Here is an 18,630-nt window from a genome sequence, read left to right as displayed (position 1 = left end):
CATTCAGCCACCGGAAACGCTGCTGACCACAGCCGTAGGTGCGCCCAGGGGGGGGGGGGCGGATGATCCGACTTACCCCCCGTGTCGCCCGGGCCAAGTGTCGTCCGCCGGACCGTGTTGTGTCCTCCGTCTTACACCGCTCGGTCCGTGTGCGGCCCGCTGTCCCCGACTGTCGGACCCGCTGTCCCCGACTGTCCGCCCCATTGTCCCCGCACTGTGGCCGTATACGCAGGTCGGTTTAGAAAGCGGGAGCAGAGCTGGGGATTAGTGCTGCGTCTGTGGAGTGACCTGACCGCCCGGTGGCGGAGCTGAGAGGCAGATGGGAGGCGGGAGGTCAGAGCGGCGCTGGGGGTCCACAGTAGGGAGGGATTTCACTGTCCGTCTGGTCAATCAGGGCGAGTCTCATCAGTCCCGGATGTTCACTGTCCTATAGTCTGCTTACCGACTATGGTGGGTCCGCTCAGCTAGGTAAGGCTCACCGTCTTTGATTCTCCACAGCCTCTTGTATGCGCAATTGATATAAATGTTAGCGTTAAATGATTTTTGCATGGCTTTCTGATTCCTTTTTAAGTGGACTTTTTCACTTCTTTACATTTTTGACTTAACACTTCTTTACATTTCTTTGTATTTTTGACCTTTCCCGTTCGCCAAGCTAATCACGTTTTTGTCAAACGCTGCGCCAGCTGCCAAGCCGGTAGTTAGCGAACAGTGAGGAACGGTAAACAGTTGAGCTATTTTACAGCTCAGCAGCCGATATCTAATGTTGCTTTAATCAGGTGAAAGAACCTGGATAGGGCACAGGAATCCGGCACATGCCTCTCGGAATATTTATTATTCAAGACGCACAGAACAGGGTTTTGATCTTCTTGGCTAGCTGTATATCATGAAAGCCTTCTTGCAAATTTGTGCTATACGCTGTCGCCAGGACTTGTGGACTCATCTCTTCCATTTTCAATCATGGAATCCGTTTATCCAGACTTACCTCGTAGTAGGTCCGGTCTAACATCGCATCTCTCCGCGAAATACGCCGTCTCATTTCCGGCTTTGAATCAGCTCCTTTCTGAGCTCCTTTCCAAGTCAGCCCTGGACTGCACGCGCAGCTTATCCAGATCACAGAGGTCCTGGAAGGGTCCCTGGAACGGCGCTCGTTCCTGGATCGTTCCAGCTCATCTGGAGGATCTCTGAGAGGCTCTGAATTTACCTCATCTGACCCGCCCCCGTCGCCACGTCAGTCCGAGTCTGAGGCGATGATTGCACCGTTCAGACTGGATGGGTCAGCGCAGCCGGGACTCACCGCCGACCCGCGACCTTTGCTATCGGTTCGATCACTCTCTGGCAGTGATGCATCTCCTCCGCGGCGCGCCAAAAGTCGTGCTGGCGCCAAAGACCCGGCCGAGGCGCGTCCGGCCCGTATTGAGCGGTCAGAACTGGGCCCCGAGGCAATCATTCCACGCCATCTTTGGGATCGCGTTGTTAGATGATGTGCTGAGGACTGCGGGAGGAAGCCGAGCGGGTGCGTGAGTGACGTGGGACGGGTGATGATGGAGAGAGGGAGAGAGAGAGAGGGGGAAGAGGGAGCGGGTGGTGAGTGATCGCCCAAATGAGTCACCGATGGCGCCCAAGGTGACCGGGTTAATGTATCGGGTCACATATACCGATATGGGGTCTCTCTGCTGCCCTGACGTGAGTTCATATTGCACAAATATGCATGGTGACTCAGTGTGATGGTTGAGAGCTATTTGAAGATACTGGCTGAAATTTCAAACAATAGTTACTTTCGTTATTAAACAACTTGAAAATAATAGGCTGTGAATTAGAAATATCACTTCACAGAAATCCCAAATAAGATTTCTTTGTATTTGCCCAGCAAAACATTAAAAGATCCAAACTGTAAGTCAGATGTCTTGTTACGGATTTACGTCTACTGAAGCTGTCTTTTGTGAAGTGTGAAGGACAGAACAATGCCCAGGACGGTTTGTAGCGCCAATAAATTTTAATATCCCACAAAAATGACCATTAACACACAACACAGAGGTTGTAACAAGCACTAAACATATCAGGCACGCATAGCCGTGTCATGTCGCTACTATTTTTCCGCGCCGAGGAAGAGAGGCTCACATATATTTCAATCCTCTGTCTTATATTTTGCGGGGACGGTGCCAGCACTTGTTGAATTTTTATCATAAGCCGCCTACTTACAACCAGATTCTGTCACTGTTGCGGTTGATATATCTATTACCTCCACCTAAGCTGCGTCTATCGGCGTTAAAAAGTGTCGGCTAATCCACTACCGTCGGTCGGTTCATTACCGATATCTTCATCCACCCGGTGTATAATGTATGGCTGTCTCCGCCACTCGCCGGCGGTGGGTGCTGAAAAATACGGCTGAGCCGCCGCTGCAGCCCCGTCGGCGGCTGTCGGAGCTGCTTCCCGGGTCGGGCTGGCGATGGGAGCTGCTCCTGCGGTCGGGGGTGTACCGGTCCCTCTGTCAGCTCCGCCGACAGCGGTGATTAATCCCGTGTCGGTGGGACTGGGACACACCCGGGCCCGACACGGACGGTGAGAGACCCTCCACCTGCACTGTCCGCCCTCCTCCCAGTGTGACCCGAGTCCCCACAACTCCAGCGGCCGCCCGTGGGCCGGACGGCCCGTGTCAGGGCCTGGGTGTCAATGCCGCCGCTGAAGGGGTGTGAGGTGCCGCCCTGTGATTGACATATCACTCAGCAGCCGGGGTCGGGGCCGGCACCAGTGACTGAGGCCACAGGGGACGGCATTGTGTCGTCAGAAAACTGCCGGAGAGATCAGAGGGCGAGGCGACACGGCGGATGGTGCGATCGAGGGGAGCGAACGTGCCGTGAAGAGGCGTATTGCGGGAGGTGATGTGACTGACAGCCCAGTAGGTGGAACTATGGTCATGAGTACCCAAATATAGGAACGTTCCCATTTTTGGGAACGGAGTTCCCAAATATGGGAACGGGCGTTCCCATTTATGAGAACGGTAGGTAATTTTTCGGCCGTTCGCCCACTAAAACTCATTAGTGCATCACGTCTCAAAAAAGTGCACGCTAATTTAAGTATCTAATAAATCTCTATAAAATTATCTTTAATCTGACCGTTGAACAAGGAAATTGACCGTCGAATGATATTTTTAATGATTTTTTTGAAATGACGGAATGGTGAAAACATGGGTTATACTACATTTAACATGCAATTTAAAGGAAAATGAAGCGTTTTTTACATTTTGAGGTCACTGTATAATAATTTTCGCCTGGTTATGAAGTTTCATACTAGCGACACCAGATGCTGACATATGCAAGCGAACACGCGGACAGTCCCGAGGTAATATTGTTGACTTTTGGTCTCGGGGCGCACGACCGCGTGGAACGTCAGTGATTTTACCGAACTACTGTTGTAAACTCAGTTTCAGTGGTTTAAAATTATTCAGCTGTATTTCATCAGCCCGGAAAGACATATTTTATTTGGATGCTAGCTGTTTAGCATTGTTTTATAAGGAGCGTCATGAGCGTGGTTTTTGTCTTCCGTGTTTCTAAGCATGATCGTTTTGGGGGAATTTCTCTTATATAGGTCGCTCTGTGTGGCTTATTTATAATTTTTATGCTGATTTCGATCATTCCTCGTGCCCATCCTACCAGGCCTTTTGCCACTTACACTCATTAAGAAAGGAAAAAACTAGATTTTCCATGGGACTAGGTGTTTTGAGGGTGTAACATATTCAGCGTTCCCATTTTTGGATACTTCCTTGTGCTCGTCAACTATCGGTGATAAACAGACAGGTGCTTGACATGTCTCCACCCTCGGCGCGGACGGTGGATATAGGTATGGAAGACCTTGTTGAACATCGCTGAGCGTTGTGAATTACGTAATCCTGCAGAGGGGGGCGTGCCCGCTGCGAGATCGACGGGAATAAAAGCGCAGAAGACCGGGCGAAACATGCGACGGTCTTGCCGGAAAGGTCATCTGATGATTGTTGCTTAACAATAATTTGCGGCGTTGGACATGATGCTTGTTAATGAAAAGAGCCCCTGAAAGGCGTCGGTGAAATCGTTCCCAATTTTGGGTACGCCGTTCCCATAATAAGGAACGCTTGCAGCGCCAGTGTACGAGAGCGTTCCCAAATTTGGGTTCGCGGCCCGGATGATGGACTGCTTTAGAAATAGGGGAACGATTTGAAACTACGATGGGTCTTACAATATCAAACTCTTTCCCAACAATATTGAGCAAATATCAGGCGGTTCACGATCGTTTTATATTTTTTGGACGTCATTTAACGGTTCTTTTTCTTGTTTTAAATAATTCCTACATGGCGTTCCCATATTTGGGTTTATCGTTCCCAAACATGGGAACGAAAATGCGTTCCCGAAAATGGGTACGCTTGACCATAGTTCCGCCTACTGAGCCGGAACAGACGCTCCGCCGCCGCCCACCGCCCGGCGGACCGCCCGGGGCGCGGCGGAGGGCGGTGGAGTCCGCCACCGCCCTGAACACCGCCCCGACCACCGGCCGCGGCACAGCGCGGAGGCGGGACCGGGAGCGGCACACGCCGGCATACAACCCGACCGGAATCCTGTGACGGAACTGGTCGTGTAGCCGGCAGCGGGAGCTGAGAGGACCATTCAGAGTCGCGCGGCAGATCGAACGACGAGAGACGCCCACACGCGGTGTGTCTGTCGGTTCTGACGGCCGATGCGCGGTGCGGTTGGCCATGTGCGTTCTGCGGTGGCGGTAACGGAGATGTTGGGAGCGTTTGAAGATACCGTGGAGGGAGGTTTGGAGCTGAGAGGCAGACGGACGGGTTGGGAGGAGGCCCGGTTGACGTTCTCCGTCTCTCTGGACTGCAGGGCGTTTACGGCGACTGTCAGTCGGCTGTCGCCTGGCTATTCATGAGATGCATCACCGACGCTTGTCATGCCTCAGCCTGTCGTGTTGATATTGGCTGATTTGACATTGAGTACTGCAGTACTGACTGGGACGGTTTATTGCCGTTGACAACCGAATATCCGTGTAAATAGCCGCCCACACGACGGGCACCGTGATCGTGCAAAAGGCGAATAATCAGATCCTCTGTTGGTCAATCGAGACTGTCATGATTTACAATCAAAACATGGTGCCATTTTCCGATAGTGACGCGCAAAAGCGCACGGAATGTCATTCCAAGTTACGTTGCTGACAGGGGCGAAAAGTCTGAGCCTCAGGAGGACATGATATCGGTATTTTCAGAATGCTGGGTTTGCATAGGAAGACAATACCTTTGGCAAACAATGGACATGCACTGGAAAAATTAAATTCCTGCAGCATGTTCCTCGAATGCCGTATCCGATATTGATCGGCTTCGCTGTCACCGATTCCTAGACTGTTTTAAAGTCCGATAATCGTGGGCTCACCACATTTCTTCCACTGTTGTAATGGACACCGATATTTGTCCGCACTGTTTTTCACCTGTTATCACAATATTATCCTGTCAGCATGCCACCCATTCCTTGACGATCAGGCAGCTGGATAATACATGTGACAGATTACATTGGTCGTAGCGCCAATCTATTCTGAGCTGTTTACAAGATCAATATTTTCACCTTCGGGTCGAATATGAGCCGTCCATCAAAAGATGATTCTAAAACGATCCACGCACGCCCACCATCGATGTAAAACGAGCTCTAAAATTCATGTTCCGCGAGCGGTATAAACCCACCTAAGTTTACCCCACCCGCCATTAGGCGGTGTTTAGCCACCCTAAAACCGCGGCGGCCGATGGGCCTCCCACGGGCTATGGGATGATGGATTCCGGCCTGAATTCCGACCTGTGTGCTGTGACTCTGCCCCGGGGCAGACAGCCGCGGAGAGGAGTGCGGTTTCCGGGGTCGGCGGGCGGCGACGCGCGTCTGACGTCTGGGGACACCGGATACGGCGTCCCTTTCAACATTTATGACACATTTTAGCATAACTGCATAGACGTTGGATGTTGGGACAGTTCAAAGGGCCTTTTCACAAAGTTGAATCCACGGAAACTACTAACGTCTAAAGTTTGTCTTATTTCGCTGGCGCGATGTTATTTTTTAATACATGACCGTTCATCTATATTTCTTATATTTTTAAGTTTTAACCATGCATTGCTAGAAATGGACGTTCGGCTCATGCGCGAATACGCTACACCGGTATGTTATTGCTCATACACGGACTGAAACGGTATACATTTACACCCGATCGAATCTCCGGCGGAGATTCTGCGCCACAAACACACGCGATTCCAGTAGCGCGACCCGGCAGCCGCCGGCGGCAGTGCCTGCAGGGCGGCGCCGGGGGCGGTGCACGGGAGCCATGTGCCGCTCGTCACCTCCCTCCCCGCCCCGACTCCCCACCCCAGCTCTGGCGGCGGCCGCGATTTGCGCGGAATGCGGCGAACACGCCACCAGAATGCGTCAGGAATGTCTCCGGGGAGTGACTGAGGCGGCGCACCCGTCCCTAGGCTGTGACGACGTCAGTTCGAACATGTGTCGTCAGCAGGGGCGTGTGGGTGGTGAGGATGTTCCTGTCTTGTTCGTGGCTCAGAGATCTGGCTGTTTTGGTCGTCTCTGAACCGCAGACGGTCTGCTAGCAGGTGTTTCATTATCCGGGCCGCGTGTTTTGATGTTCTAGTTATGAAACGCGTCGCCCAGACAGGAGCCATTTAATACTCGTCCGAGTGACGGCCAACACAAGGTGCCGAGTCTGCCGGCTGAGGAATTAATTCGACATGATGGAGTGAGCTGGTAGTGACGCTATCAGAAGCATTATTGATGAACGTCGTGCTGATCTATTCACCAGACGACATGAGCTCATGATCCCGCCGCGGCTCCGATCTCAATTTAACACGGTGATCCATCATAATTTCTACACATTGGCTGTCTGGCACGCCGCGGACCACCTCGGCGCTCCTTTCATCAGTTTCTGTCCGACTACTTGGCGTGTGAGATGTGGATCAAAGACATCACTATCATCGTGATAATCGGGTCTCCGGTGGGTGTCTGTGTTAGTCCGTTCGTGTTTGGCTGTTCTCTTACTCAGGGAGCGATTTGGTGATTCAGTTCGGACCCAACGCTAGCTCGTCGTGTTTATATTTTTAGCGGGGTCCATGGAGTGTTGCACTTATCAAGCTGGTGATAGGCTGTGTCGCGATTCATGTTGTTGCTTCATAGCTAGACACGGCATGACTGTTACGATGTTCTGCCCTTCCGTGACCGGCAGTTTGTCAGACGGCAGAGCCAGTTGTGCTCTCATGTCGTGTGAGTTGTGACCGCCGGCCCCACCCCCGCCACAGACAGCCGGGCGCCTCCGGCCACCCGCCCGCGGTCGTCCGTCCCTATGACCTCCAGCTCAGGGTCAGGGTCAGCTGTAGCTGCCAGATCAGACCCTCTGAGGCCAGCGACGAACCTATCGGCACCGATCGCCACTCGGCTAGCTCGACATATATGGCGCATCAGCAGTCGGCCGCGGCGCAGAGGGCTCGATCCAGTGCAGGGCTAGACACCCACGTGGTCTGGACCGCTCACTGGAGGTCACCGGGCTGAGCAGTGACGAGTGACGCCGACCCGGGTCAGCTCAGGTCACTGGGGCACCATAGAGCGTCGAACCCGCAAACGGCCGCGGTGTCACGTCATGAGCAGACCTCGCACACACTGCCTGTCAGCCCCGGAAGCTGCTGAGCCATACAGACGTCAGCAGACTCCCCAGCAATCGAACTCTCATTGGTGGCAATTTCGGTTGAGTCTGACTCATCCCGGGACTTGTCGCCATTCCAGGTGTGCCCGTTATACGCCGGTGCCGGTCACTTCCCAATACAGCTCACTCGAGCAGCTCCCCTGGACGGCTGAGTCGCGCGCCACCCAGGTCTGGAACGCGCCGCTTCCGCCGCGCGGGCGCCAGCCATCGGACCATCTCCAATCTCCGTTCCTCGGCGACCGTCGCCGCCAAATAGGACCACCCGGCTCCTCCTCTCCCTGTCCGGCCACGCTCCGCTAACGACAACGGCGGCGGCGGCGACTTCTAAACAATCCGATTTACATACCGACCGGGCGGCGAGTTTTACCGTAATGGATCACCGAATGATGGCGTCCCAGAAGTGTCCGTTCCCGGCCTCACTGCCACTAGTGAGCGCTGAGGGTCTCCCGGCGGCGACGGCGCGGCGGGAGGCAGCGCGTGCCCGCCGCCTCCGGAGGGCCGCTCGTTTTGTCTGCGTCGTTTTTGTCTCTCCGTGCTGTCTCGACTTGGTTCTGACGTCGTCCCGCCTGTCGGGTAGTGTGTCGGAAAGTTGTGGCACGGCGAGCGGTGCGATGAGACAGCCGGAATGCAAACAATAGCCGAGCGCGCACGGCAGCGGTCTCTTTAGATCGGGTCTGACAGCTCGGTCTCTCTCTCTCTCTCTCTCTCTCTCTCTCTCTCTCTCTCTCTCTCTCTCTCTCTCTCTCTCTCTCTCTCTCTCTCTCTCTCTCTCTCTCTCTCTCTCTCTCTCTCGCTCTTTCTCTCGCGGCCACCGGTGTAGTTTCGCTGATCGATGCTGGTTTAATCCACAAACACGATGAGTTCACGATGACGCGCCGGCGGCGGCCGTGTTGTCTGACAAATCAGGACGGCTCGGCGGCGCCTCTGTAGCGGTGTTCGTGTCACCGTCGTCACCGGGTGGTCCTGTCCCTCTCGCCCAGGGAGAGGGAGGAGCCTGGAGAGAGGGCGGGAGGCCGACACCACGCCCTCAGTCTCTGTATGTTTGCTCTGTGTGTTGGGCAGAACACGGCGACTCAGTGAGACGGACACGGGACATGGTTACCGGTGTTTGTCCATGACGAGGACGTGTTTGATGGGGAACAGAGGCAGCTCGGAAAAAAACGCCAGAGGGGCGTGTGGCGCCCCGTACTCCTTTTGACTCACCTGTGACTCAACTTCTACCGATAGCGCTGACCGTATCCAGATTCAGAGCAATGGGGCCCCGAGAATCTTCAGAACGGCGCAGTGGTATGTGACTACTTGTCGAGAAATCACGTCACGGATGAATCACCGATTGGGTTCATAGAACCGTGGCGGATTTGGTGACGTTTGCCGACATGTTTGGCGAGACACGGGCGACAAATATACACATTGGGAGGCCCGCCACCCCCCTAACGGCTGTGCGACGCTGCCATTTCTGGCATTACAGCCGTCTGTCCGAGGCCCATAGTTGGGCCTGATCCATCATCCCTCTCCCGTGCCTGTCGGGTCGCTCTGAGAATCCCCCACGCCAGCCGACACGCAGTTCCCAGCATCACTCGACAGGGGATTCGGTCAGATCCTCGCTGTACCTTCAGTTCCGAAGAGGGCTCAGTCACTTCTCCATAGTATCGGTAGTGACAGATATGTAGTTTCCCGTCACATATCGCCCTGCATTTATGTATCAGTCATTGCAGTATCAGAGATGACCCGAGTCAGTTTCTCGTAGCGTGTCGTTCGAGAGGCCACACAGAAGCCGGCACTGGGCCTCAGTCGTCGCTCGGGCTCCGATTACCAGTGATGCAGTCAGAAGTCCGGTCCGACACGTAAACATTGGATATCCGCGAGCGGTGCCGTACCGTCCATCTACCACCGCCCACCGCGACCCTCCCAATCCGGGGGAGATGGTCCGGCGGCACGGGCCGGGGTGCGTCAGAGGTGTGGGAGCCAGCAGAGGAGGCAGGGTACCTCTCCCTCATGGATAGAGAGCTGCTCGTGTGTTGATCGTTCGGTGAACTCACGGGGCTCGGCTCCTTCACACAGGTTATGGTTCGTTATGAAGGGCAAGTTGGGCTGAATTTATGCTCAACACCCACGTTTTAATGAATTAACCGAAAGTTTAAGCGATTCCAAGATTCAATTTGCTTTGTATGACTTTTAGTGGATCGTGCACATGGTTGGGGGAGCTCAATGACCCTTACTTACCTTTGTCCGGGTGGTGGTAGGTATTTTAGGGACCCACCCTTCTAGGCCCTCCCAGAGTTCTCTTCAAATGCATCTCATAACCTCCGCTTGTACGCTTGTATCCCTAATTACCAAGTAACCACAGCTGATGTTTTATTCATCCACGTTTGTAATTGACAAATCAAGCCTGACGTGCTCTCACGCGTGGCTGTGCGCCCCGCCCCGCCGCGCCTGCCATCTGTCGGCGGCTGTGTAACCCAAAGTGTGTGTATTGTCCGCAGCACGTCGGCTGTGACGGTGTGGTCGGCTCGGGCCGGGTACGGGACGCCTGCGGCGAGTGCGGTGGTAACAACAGCACGTGCCAGATCATCTCTGGTCTGTTCACCGAGCCGTACATGAAGGTCGGCTACCGGCAGGTGGTGCAGATTCCGGCCGGCGCCTGCTCCGTGCGCATCGAGGAGATGGGCGCCACCAAAAACTACCTCGGTACGTCAGCAGCGGAGGGGGGGGGGGGCACGGGAGGGAAGGAGTCATACAGCACAGGGGATGTGGTGCCACCAAAAACTACCTCAGTGCAATACGTCAGACAGAGTAACGAAAGCGAGGGAGCATAGAGCAGAGCGTGGCGCCACTCAGAAAGTACCCCGGTACGTCAGACAGGAGTGTCTGGAGTTCTCGATCGGTTGCCAGGTCGACTCATCTCACATGGCCCACCCGTCAGTCACCCAGACACTTACACTCAAACATCCGCTGCCACTCTCTGCCGTTTGTTATATTAGCACCTCACCGGCCCTGTACCCCTGAGACACTGGATGTGTTCTCTGGTGAGGAGCCCTGGTGAGGAGCGCTCCCTGGAGGGAACGGACGGACAAACACCAACAAACGGGCTCACCTGGCTACCGTCTATCCGGTGATGATGTCAGGGGGGTCAGAGAGAGGGGGCTGGGGGTCAGAGGTCAGTGAGGTCGTCTGGAGGGCAGACAGGTCCGGTCTGAGACAGTGACGTCGTCCAGCCCATATAGCCAGGATTGCTTTAAGTGCTGATTAGTGCTTGTTGTTGGATCACAGTGAACTGGTAAAATGGTCTGGGATAGGTCTGAACTTGTGAAGTGTTTATGAAGGGCTGTTGACGGGCGAGATCTTCTGAACGGCTGCCAGCTCTGTGGGTCACCGCCGGTTTTTGGGGACGGCTAGAGGGCTGAGAGGGGCACACTTTCACCTCCGTCTGGGAACGATGTCCGATGTCTGGTGTCTAATGGTGTCCGTATCTCGACAAAGCGTCATGTCTGATGTTTGTACTTAACTGACGCATGCTTCTAACACCGTTCCGTCTCAGCGCTGGGCGACACGCGGGGCAAGTTCATCATTAACGGGAACTGGAACATCGACCTGTCGGGCAACTACGCCGGCGCCGGAACCACCTTCAAATACCAGCGGCAGCACCACAAGCGCAAGGTCGGCGAGATCATATCGGCCAAAGGACCCACCACAGAGCCCGTCGATATATTCGTAAGTGGTTGGTCGCATAAGAGTGGAATTTCACTAATGTGTTTTAACGTTGCTTTATTTACTGGCATTTGTCGTTGCTTTGTTTTAACCTTGAGTTGTACGTGCACAAGTCTATTGGTTGTGCTCGTATTCTCTCGTTTGACGTAAGCAGTCGCTTCTGCTATTTGACCATCAACTGGTCCTGTGATCTGACCGCTGATCTGACCTGCTCCCTGACCTGACCTGACCTCCCCCCGCAGCTATTATACCGCCAGGTGAACCGCGGTATCAAGTACGAGTACGCCATCAAGCGCAACTCGTCCCTGACGTCGGTGCTGCCGCGGCTGCTGACGGGCCCGGACGCCGGCAAGGTGGCCGCCATGCCGGACAGCCTGGTGCCCCTGCGCCGGCCGGCCGACCCGCCGCCGGCGCACGACGCGCCCGCGCTGCCCTCTCGCGGTCAGTCGCAGGAACTAATCGCGGACGAGGGGTCATGGAGTTTGTCTTCGGACGATAATGTATAATGTATAATGTATATTGTATTAGCGAAGCATTCCAATGATGGATTAGTGTCAGCTTCTAGTCAATGACAATAGTAAAAACATAGGTTGGGTCGTGATGGAGGTAGTGTTTTATTTACCGGCATTGGTGATATATTGTCTGTCTTGCTTTCATTTGTATCCGTATACGGGCTCAAGCCGAATGAAGTTTGATATGCTAGCGTCGCCATCTGAAAGTCGCAGCAAACGTCGCAGCCTGGCTGCCTTAATCTCGTCTGTCGTCGGCCGCCCCCTCTCCACCCTCTCTAACGCCTGCCCCCCCCCCCCCCCAGGCGGTTTCGTCTCGCCGCTGTACCAGTCCCCCGCTGCGGGCGGCACAGCGCCGTTCCGGCGGCCCGACTCGGCCGCACCGTTCCAGCGGCCGGGCGCCTCCGTTACTCCCGGCGGACACAAGAGGCGCCGACGGCGGCGGCGGCGACGCTCCCGCTTCCAGTGGGTCGTCACCGGCTTCAGCGAGTGTACCAAGACCTGCGGAGGAGGTGAGAGGGCGGGAGGGGAGGGGAGTAATCTGGTTACAGCCGGAGAAGGGAAGTATTGGTGCTTGTTGGTTCTGACACGCCTGCTGGCTGCTGCCTTCTGACCGCTATCCCGATATCTCAGGTACAAAGACGACGGAAGTGGTGTGTATGAAGAGGAAGCGGAAGCAGCTGGCGCCGGACCGCGACTGTAAGGAGCTCAGTAGGCCGGAGCCGACCACCCTCAGCTGCAACCCGCAGCCCTGCCCGGCCATGTAAGATAATCACACAACCCTGTTCAGTTAGGTACTAGTTATAACCCGCAGCTCTGCCCGGCCATGTAAGACCATCGTGCAGTCGTGTTCAGTCAGCCAAGATTTCACAATGCCGCAGTGACATTCCGTCCTGACACGTTATGTCCAGCGATCGTTTGGTGTCTCGTGAGTTTTCGTTAACAGAAAATGATGTTCGACAACGTATAAAACCATTCGAGCTTCTCTTGCCGCTGATCTACCCCACCACTCCTCACGTGTGTACCTACCGTTCGTGTTTGTGCAGGTGACAGCCTCCGTCTCGCTGCTGTACCTCCCCAGTCCTGACGTATATCCCGTTGTATCTCCCACAGGTGGCAGCCGGGCGCCTGGTCTGCGTGCAGCGTCTCGTGCGGCTCGGGCCAGCAGAGCCGCCCCATGGTGTGTGTGAGGGACGGCCGGATGGAGCCGCCGGAGCGGTGTCCGGGCGGCCAGCCGGCCGACCAGAGCCGGCCCTGTCAGCAGCCGGCCTGCGGCGCCGGCGGCCTCTGGCGCATCGGACGATGGTCGCCGGTCAGTAGAGGGGATGGGGGCTGCGTGGGAGGGTTGCGTGGGTAGTAGTGGCTGGCGTGATATCAGTGGATGTCTGGATAAAAGGCTTCGATGTTAGAAATCATGTGTTCCGCGCAAGCAACGTTAATCGCTTACAGTACATACACCTGGACCCGTTCATGTGACCTCCCAGTGACCTGACCTGTGACCTGATGTGCCCCGACCAGTGCTGGAAGACCTGCGGCTGGGGCCAGAGAAATCGCGAGGTGACCTATCCTGACCTAACCTGACCTCTGACCTGTCCCGCAGTGTTCGGTGACCTGCGGCTGGGGTCAGCGGACCCGCGAGGTCACCTGACCCGACCCCTGACCTGACCTGACCTCTGACCTGTCCCGCAGTGTTCGGTGACCTCCGGCTGGGGTCAGCGGACCCGCGAGGTGACCTGTGACCTGACCTCTGGCCTCTGACCAGTGGCGGCGCCACGAATTTTCGCCAGTGGGGGCAAGCTTGAGACTGACCCGACTGTTGTCTGATAACGCCGATCTGCAAAATCCATTAGCACCTTGTCCCTAGATGTTGTCATTCAAAATTATTTTGGTTTCAGGTTTCATGCATAGGCGTATTGAGTTTAACCATTAAAGGGACCCTCCCACCTTCAAAAAAGTTTATGAATTGGCATGAAAGTGATGTCGCTCGATTCAGAAAGAGCGAAAACGAATATCTACCAAATTTCATCGAAAAATATTCACCGGTTTTCAAGATATTAGACTTTTACTTTTGTTTACTTTTTGGGATCTCCGCTGTTCCTAGCGACTTTATTTAAAAGTGCGGCATTTGTTGCGCGCAACGCAGCATATACCACCGCGTGCTACAAAACGTTTTAGTCAAACATTTAAAAATCGTTAGATATCGGCGCTGACGTCACACATTCAGAGGGGTATTCCTATGCATTAGCCCCTCTGAATCAAAATGCTGCAATTTTGAAATTCAATATTTCCGATTTAAGGCATTTCTCGATGTTGTGAGTGCCGAAACCGGTAATTGTGAGCCAGGGACCCCATTTTGGCTATCTCAACTCAAATCTAATGTTAAGGTGGGAGGGTCCCTTTAACCCTCGCGGGCCCGGAAGGGGGGCGTTTTTCGCCTCCCCCTGGCGAATATTTGCGATACCTCACGAACGCTTAGGGATAGAAAGACGAAACTTGCTGTACCTTATCCCCCATTAATTTGACATCTTTTAAAGCAAAAAATTTGGACCTAACCTCCTTGATAACGTCTCAGGGCCGATTTTTCTAGACTCCTGCACGGCAAACTTCGGCGTCACAGACGTGAACTTCAACCAGCTGCCAAAAATTGAGTTTTAGAGATAAAGACAAATTACGAACACGGTTGTGTAGCATTTAACCCGGCAGTTGCTGGGGTATTTCGCCACCCACCGTTTGCTGGGGGGGGGGGGGGGGGGCGTTAAACGCCCCCAGCCGATAACTCGAGAACCAATAGGCGCAGCGAAACGCACGAGGCGGCAAACGAAAGAGCGCGACGAGACGCTTCAGATGAGTACTTTAAAGTTGAGTTTTGAGGTCACAGGTCGGGTCAAGGTCAGGTCAACCACCTGAAATCGGCCTTTCAGTAGCATGGACTTCAGGACTTCGCAATGGGCGCCTCTCGTCATAAAATCTGTCAAAAAGGTGCACAATCCATCGTATAAGACCTACAAGAGTGTCAGCTCCATGTAGGGGTCAGTCAAGCATAGGTCAGGGTCAAGGTCAGGTCAACCGGGTAGGCACATATCCCCGAAAATCAAAACTGATATTCGCAGCCCGTGACACATGTTTTATGGGTAATTTGGGGCGTAGAACACGATGGTGACATTCATTTTATCATATGTGTACGTGTTTGGCTAAAAAAGTTTAATTTAAGAAATGCATGTATCATAGTCGTGAAGTAGTCACGAGAAATTGTCAAGATTCAGTTCAAGATTTTGGAAAATGCGGAACGATAATCAATAATCGAAGATAGCCATTTGATTGTTCATGGTATTGGCAGTCTAATGGCGTTTACGGCATGTCTGTATGTCTATTCTGTGATTTTATATGATTTTTTGAACATACGCCGTTTTCGGTTGAAAATTCAAAAATCATGACGTCACTAAAACCTCGATATCTCAAAAATTTTCCGACCGATTTTTTTGAAACTTTGTCACAATAAACTTCAATCAATTCCCTACAGGTACCCAAAATTTGGCGCGCCTGCGGCGCGCCGTTTTTATGCTATGGCCCGGCGAAAAAAGTGGGGGCGTTTAACGCCCCCCCCCCAGCAACTCGCGGGTTAACTTAGAAAAAAACTTAAGTGACTTTGGTGACCTGAGGTCGGAGGTCAGGGCAACGACCCCGAGCTGGGGCTTTAGTTTCTTTTTTCGCAAATAACTTCAACAAAAATGGTCCTGGAGCTACGGCAGTGGTACCTTCGCATTAGTCTTGTCGAGACGCGTCGAATGACATATATATTGTTTGGAAAAGGTCAAGTTTTATGTTGACCTCATGTGACCTCGAATGACATTTGGTTGATTTTTTACACATGGAAGGTCATTTGTGATGATTTCGTAGCCGCTGATCACGATTCTGGGCCTCTGGCATCCATTTTGCTGTAAGCATTCATTTAGAGCCTCAGTATGGCAAAACATGTCTTAATTATCATGCCTGACTTGAATAGTGAAATAGCATCTAGCAAGGATACTATCTTGTGACTTTGACCTTGTAGCAGCCTTGTATCGTAAGCTAAAGCACAAATAGGGGTCCGCTAAGCTTGAAAACATATCAAAACATCTCGGAATTTAGTATACAAGATATAAGAAAAAGTGCAAAGTTTGTGGTCAATTTTGAGCATGATCGTGACCTTGAATTTGAATGTTATGCACATCATCGGAATCCACGGATTCTTTTCTTTTGTTCAACATCCCTTTTAGCCGATTTTATGCACCATGCCGTCCTCTGGAACACGTACTTTGAGACCACTACATAAATGCCGGTTTTTGCCTTTGGCCTTGAATTCTGACCTTGAAAACTGACCTGAGGTCAATAAGTTTAGGTGCTTTAAAATCTTCTCATAGATATTTTTCGTTTGGTACCATTTTTGTTTCCGTAGCTGCCTTATTAACGGAGTTAAACAGGGGGGAGGGCTACCCCGGGCTGCGGTGGTTAGGATTACCCCCGGGCCCGGCCGAAATAAAACTATAAAACTAGATTGCGAGACACAAACCTGTGAAAACGTTATGTTGTTCGTTGAGATGTAAAATGGTGTGTTCCTCAAAACTATAGTCAGTATCTATTTCTCCTTTTCCCAGTAGTACGTATATATGTGCGATTCTCTCACATACGATTGATATAGGTACGAGAATAAGCTCCATTAGGGCGACCCACATACAATTCCAGATAACCCGGGATATACATACCTATCACATTTTGTCATACCTCTCTGATCTCAGTCTCAGTCTAAGGGTTCCCAAAAGAGGGTGATCTCTTCTCTGACCGACTTTTGATAAACTGCTTCTCAACCTCCTCGAGATCAAGCTCGAGGGCAGCCTTTTGGTGAATGAAAATGAGTAGGAGAATGAGTGGGAGTAGGAGATATGCGACAGACGGTCCGAGAACGAACGTTCTGCTGACGCACTTGATACGAGGACCGTCAAAAACAGGCGTACTATTATAACCGCCTATAATGAATGTTGCACCGTTCTTCTGTTCCCATACATCAGCCAAATATTGTGGGGGCAAAAACATAGTCTTGCCCCCACGGCCTCCTGCCAGTGGGGGCAGTCTGCCCCCACTGCCCCCACGGTGGCGCCGCCCTTGCCTCTGACCTGTACCGCAGTGTTCGGTGACGTGCGGCTGGGGTCAGCGGACCCGCGAGGTCACCTGCCACCCGGCCGAGGGCCTGTGTTCGGACGCGGACCGGCCGCGCGACACCCAGCAGTGCCGCCGGAGGATGTGTCGCAGCGGCTCGGCTGAGGACACCGACACCGGTACTGACTCTGACGACTCGGAGTCGGAGTCGGAGTCGGAGTCGCTGACCGACTCGTGGATGGTTAGCGAGTGGAGCGAACAGGTCAGTGGACGACTGAGGTGGCTGGTGGACGGGGATAATAGAGCACAATAGGGAGCTGCCCTTATCGCATGACTGCAAAGTTCGAAGGGTTTCCACCTCAAAAGACTGGAAAATACAGTTGGTATGTTTTTTAATATGAAGCTTGAACAAGGTCTGAGAAACTACCAAGCCCGTCGTGCTGAGTTGTCCGAGCTGATCCTGTATGACCTCTCTTAGATCGTCCGTCTGACAACTGACTCCCTTCCCCCCCCCCCCCCCCCCAGTGCTCTGTGGAGTGCGGCCAGGGCGTCCAGTGGCGCCAGGTGGTCTGCTCCGGATCCTGTGAGAACCAGCGCCGGCCCGAGGACACCCGGCCCTGCAAGACGGACAGAGGCTGCGCGGGAGTCTGGTTCACAGGACCATGGAGTAGGGTGAGTCGGCGAGAGGTGGTGGTACTAACTGATTTGGAGCATGGGACAGATGAGGTCACCGGTTGATAGTGCTAGCTGTTTGTCCTTTTGCCGTCAGACACGTGTTATTTATTTATCTCAAGACGTTTTATCCTCACTTTGAAGAAGCATTTTGATGCAGCTGCCCGGTCTTTATACGGAACTCTTATTGATGACCGTACAGACTTCTAATCCGTTCCCTTGCTCGTCCCACAGTGTTCTCACGCCTGCGGCGCGGGCGCCCAGACCCGCCCCGTGACCTGTGTGCGGCTGGACGCCGGCCGGGCCGCCGTCGTGTCCGAGTCGGCGTGCTCGGCGCCGCGGCCGGCTGAGCGGCAGCCGTGTTCTGGCGGGGCGTGCGCGGCCCGCTGGCACGGCTCCGACTGGGGGGTGTGTTCAGCGAGCTGCGGCGCCGGCCGCCAGAGCCGGGCCGTGGCCTGTCTGACGGCGGCGGGAGCGGCGGCCCAGAGCTGCCCGGCCGACGGACGGCCGCAGGACAGCCGGGCCTGCCTGCTGGCAGACTGTCCCAGGAGAGGTACGTACAGGGGACGGGGGGTACAGTAGGGTACAGGACAGGGGTACAGGACAGCCGGGCCTGCCTGCTGGCAGACTGTCCCAGGAGAGGTACGTGTGGGCGAGTATTGGCGCAGGGAGGTACAGGAATTTGTACGGATGATCAGGGAAAGTAGAACTGGGTAGTTAAGGCTTGTAGAGGTAGGTAGGGGTGACTTCTGTTTACTGCTTACAGATTCCTGATTTACGCATCTGCTTTTGTGATTGTTCAACTGCACACATTTTGCATAAATAGCTTCAGCATCTTTTGCAACTGAGCACACGCTTATTCGTTGTCAGGCCTAAGCACAAGCCCTCGGCTTAT

General features: G+C 53.7%; 1 protein-coding gene across 2 annotated transcripts in view; it reads left to right on the top strand.

Annotated features, from left to right (window-relative positions):
- Positions 1-18,630, top strand: part of LOC122367262 (thrombospondin type-1 domain-containing protein 4-like) — a 102,619-nt gene that overhangs the window by 82,304 nt on the left and 1,685 nt on the right. For both annotated transcript variants that reach the window (XM_043340210.1, XM_043340211.1), the window contains 9 exons: positions 10,197-10,401; positions 11,252-11,424; positions 11,664-11,862; positions 12,236-12,442; positions 12,564-12,693; positions 13,044-13,242; positions 17,092-17,325; positions 17,589-17,735; positions 17,970-18,288. In XM_043340210.1, coding sequence (XP_043196145.1) covers positions 10,197-10,401; positions 11,252-11,424; positions 11,664-11,862; positions 12,236-12,442; positions 12,564-12,693; positions 13,044-13,242; positions 17,092-17,325; positions 17,589-17,735; positions 17,970-18,288 — 1,813 coding nt within the window. The remainder of the gene's footprint in view (positions 1-10,196; positions 10,402-11,251; positions 11,425-11,663; positions 11,863-12,235; positions 12,443-12,563; positions 12,694-13,043; positions 13,243-17,091; positions 17,326-17,588; positions 17,736-17,969; positions 18,289-18,630) is intronic.

Source organism: Amphibalanus amphitrite, unplaced genomic scaffold (genome assembly GCF_019059575.1).
Source record: "Amphibalanus amphitrite isolate SeventyFive unplaced genomic scaffold, NRLGWU_Aamphi_draft 000860F_arrow, whole genome shotgun sequence".
NCBI lineage: Eukaryota > Metazoa > Arthropoda > Thecostraca > Balanomorpha > Balanidae > Amphibalanus > Amphibalanus amphitrite.
Note: the sequence above shows the minus strand (reverse complement) of the source record. Positions and strands in the feature narration are given on the sequence as shown.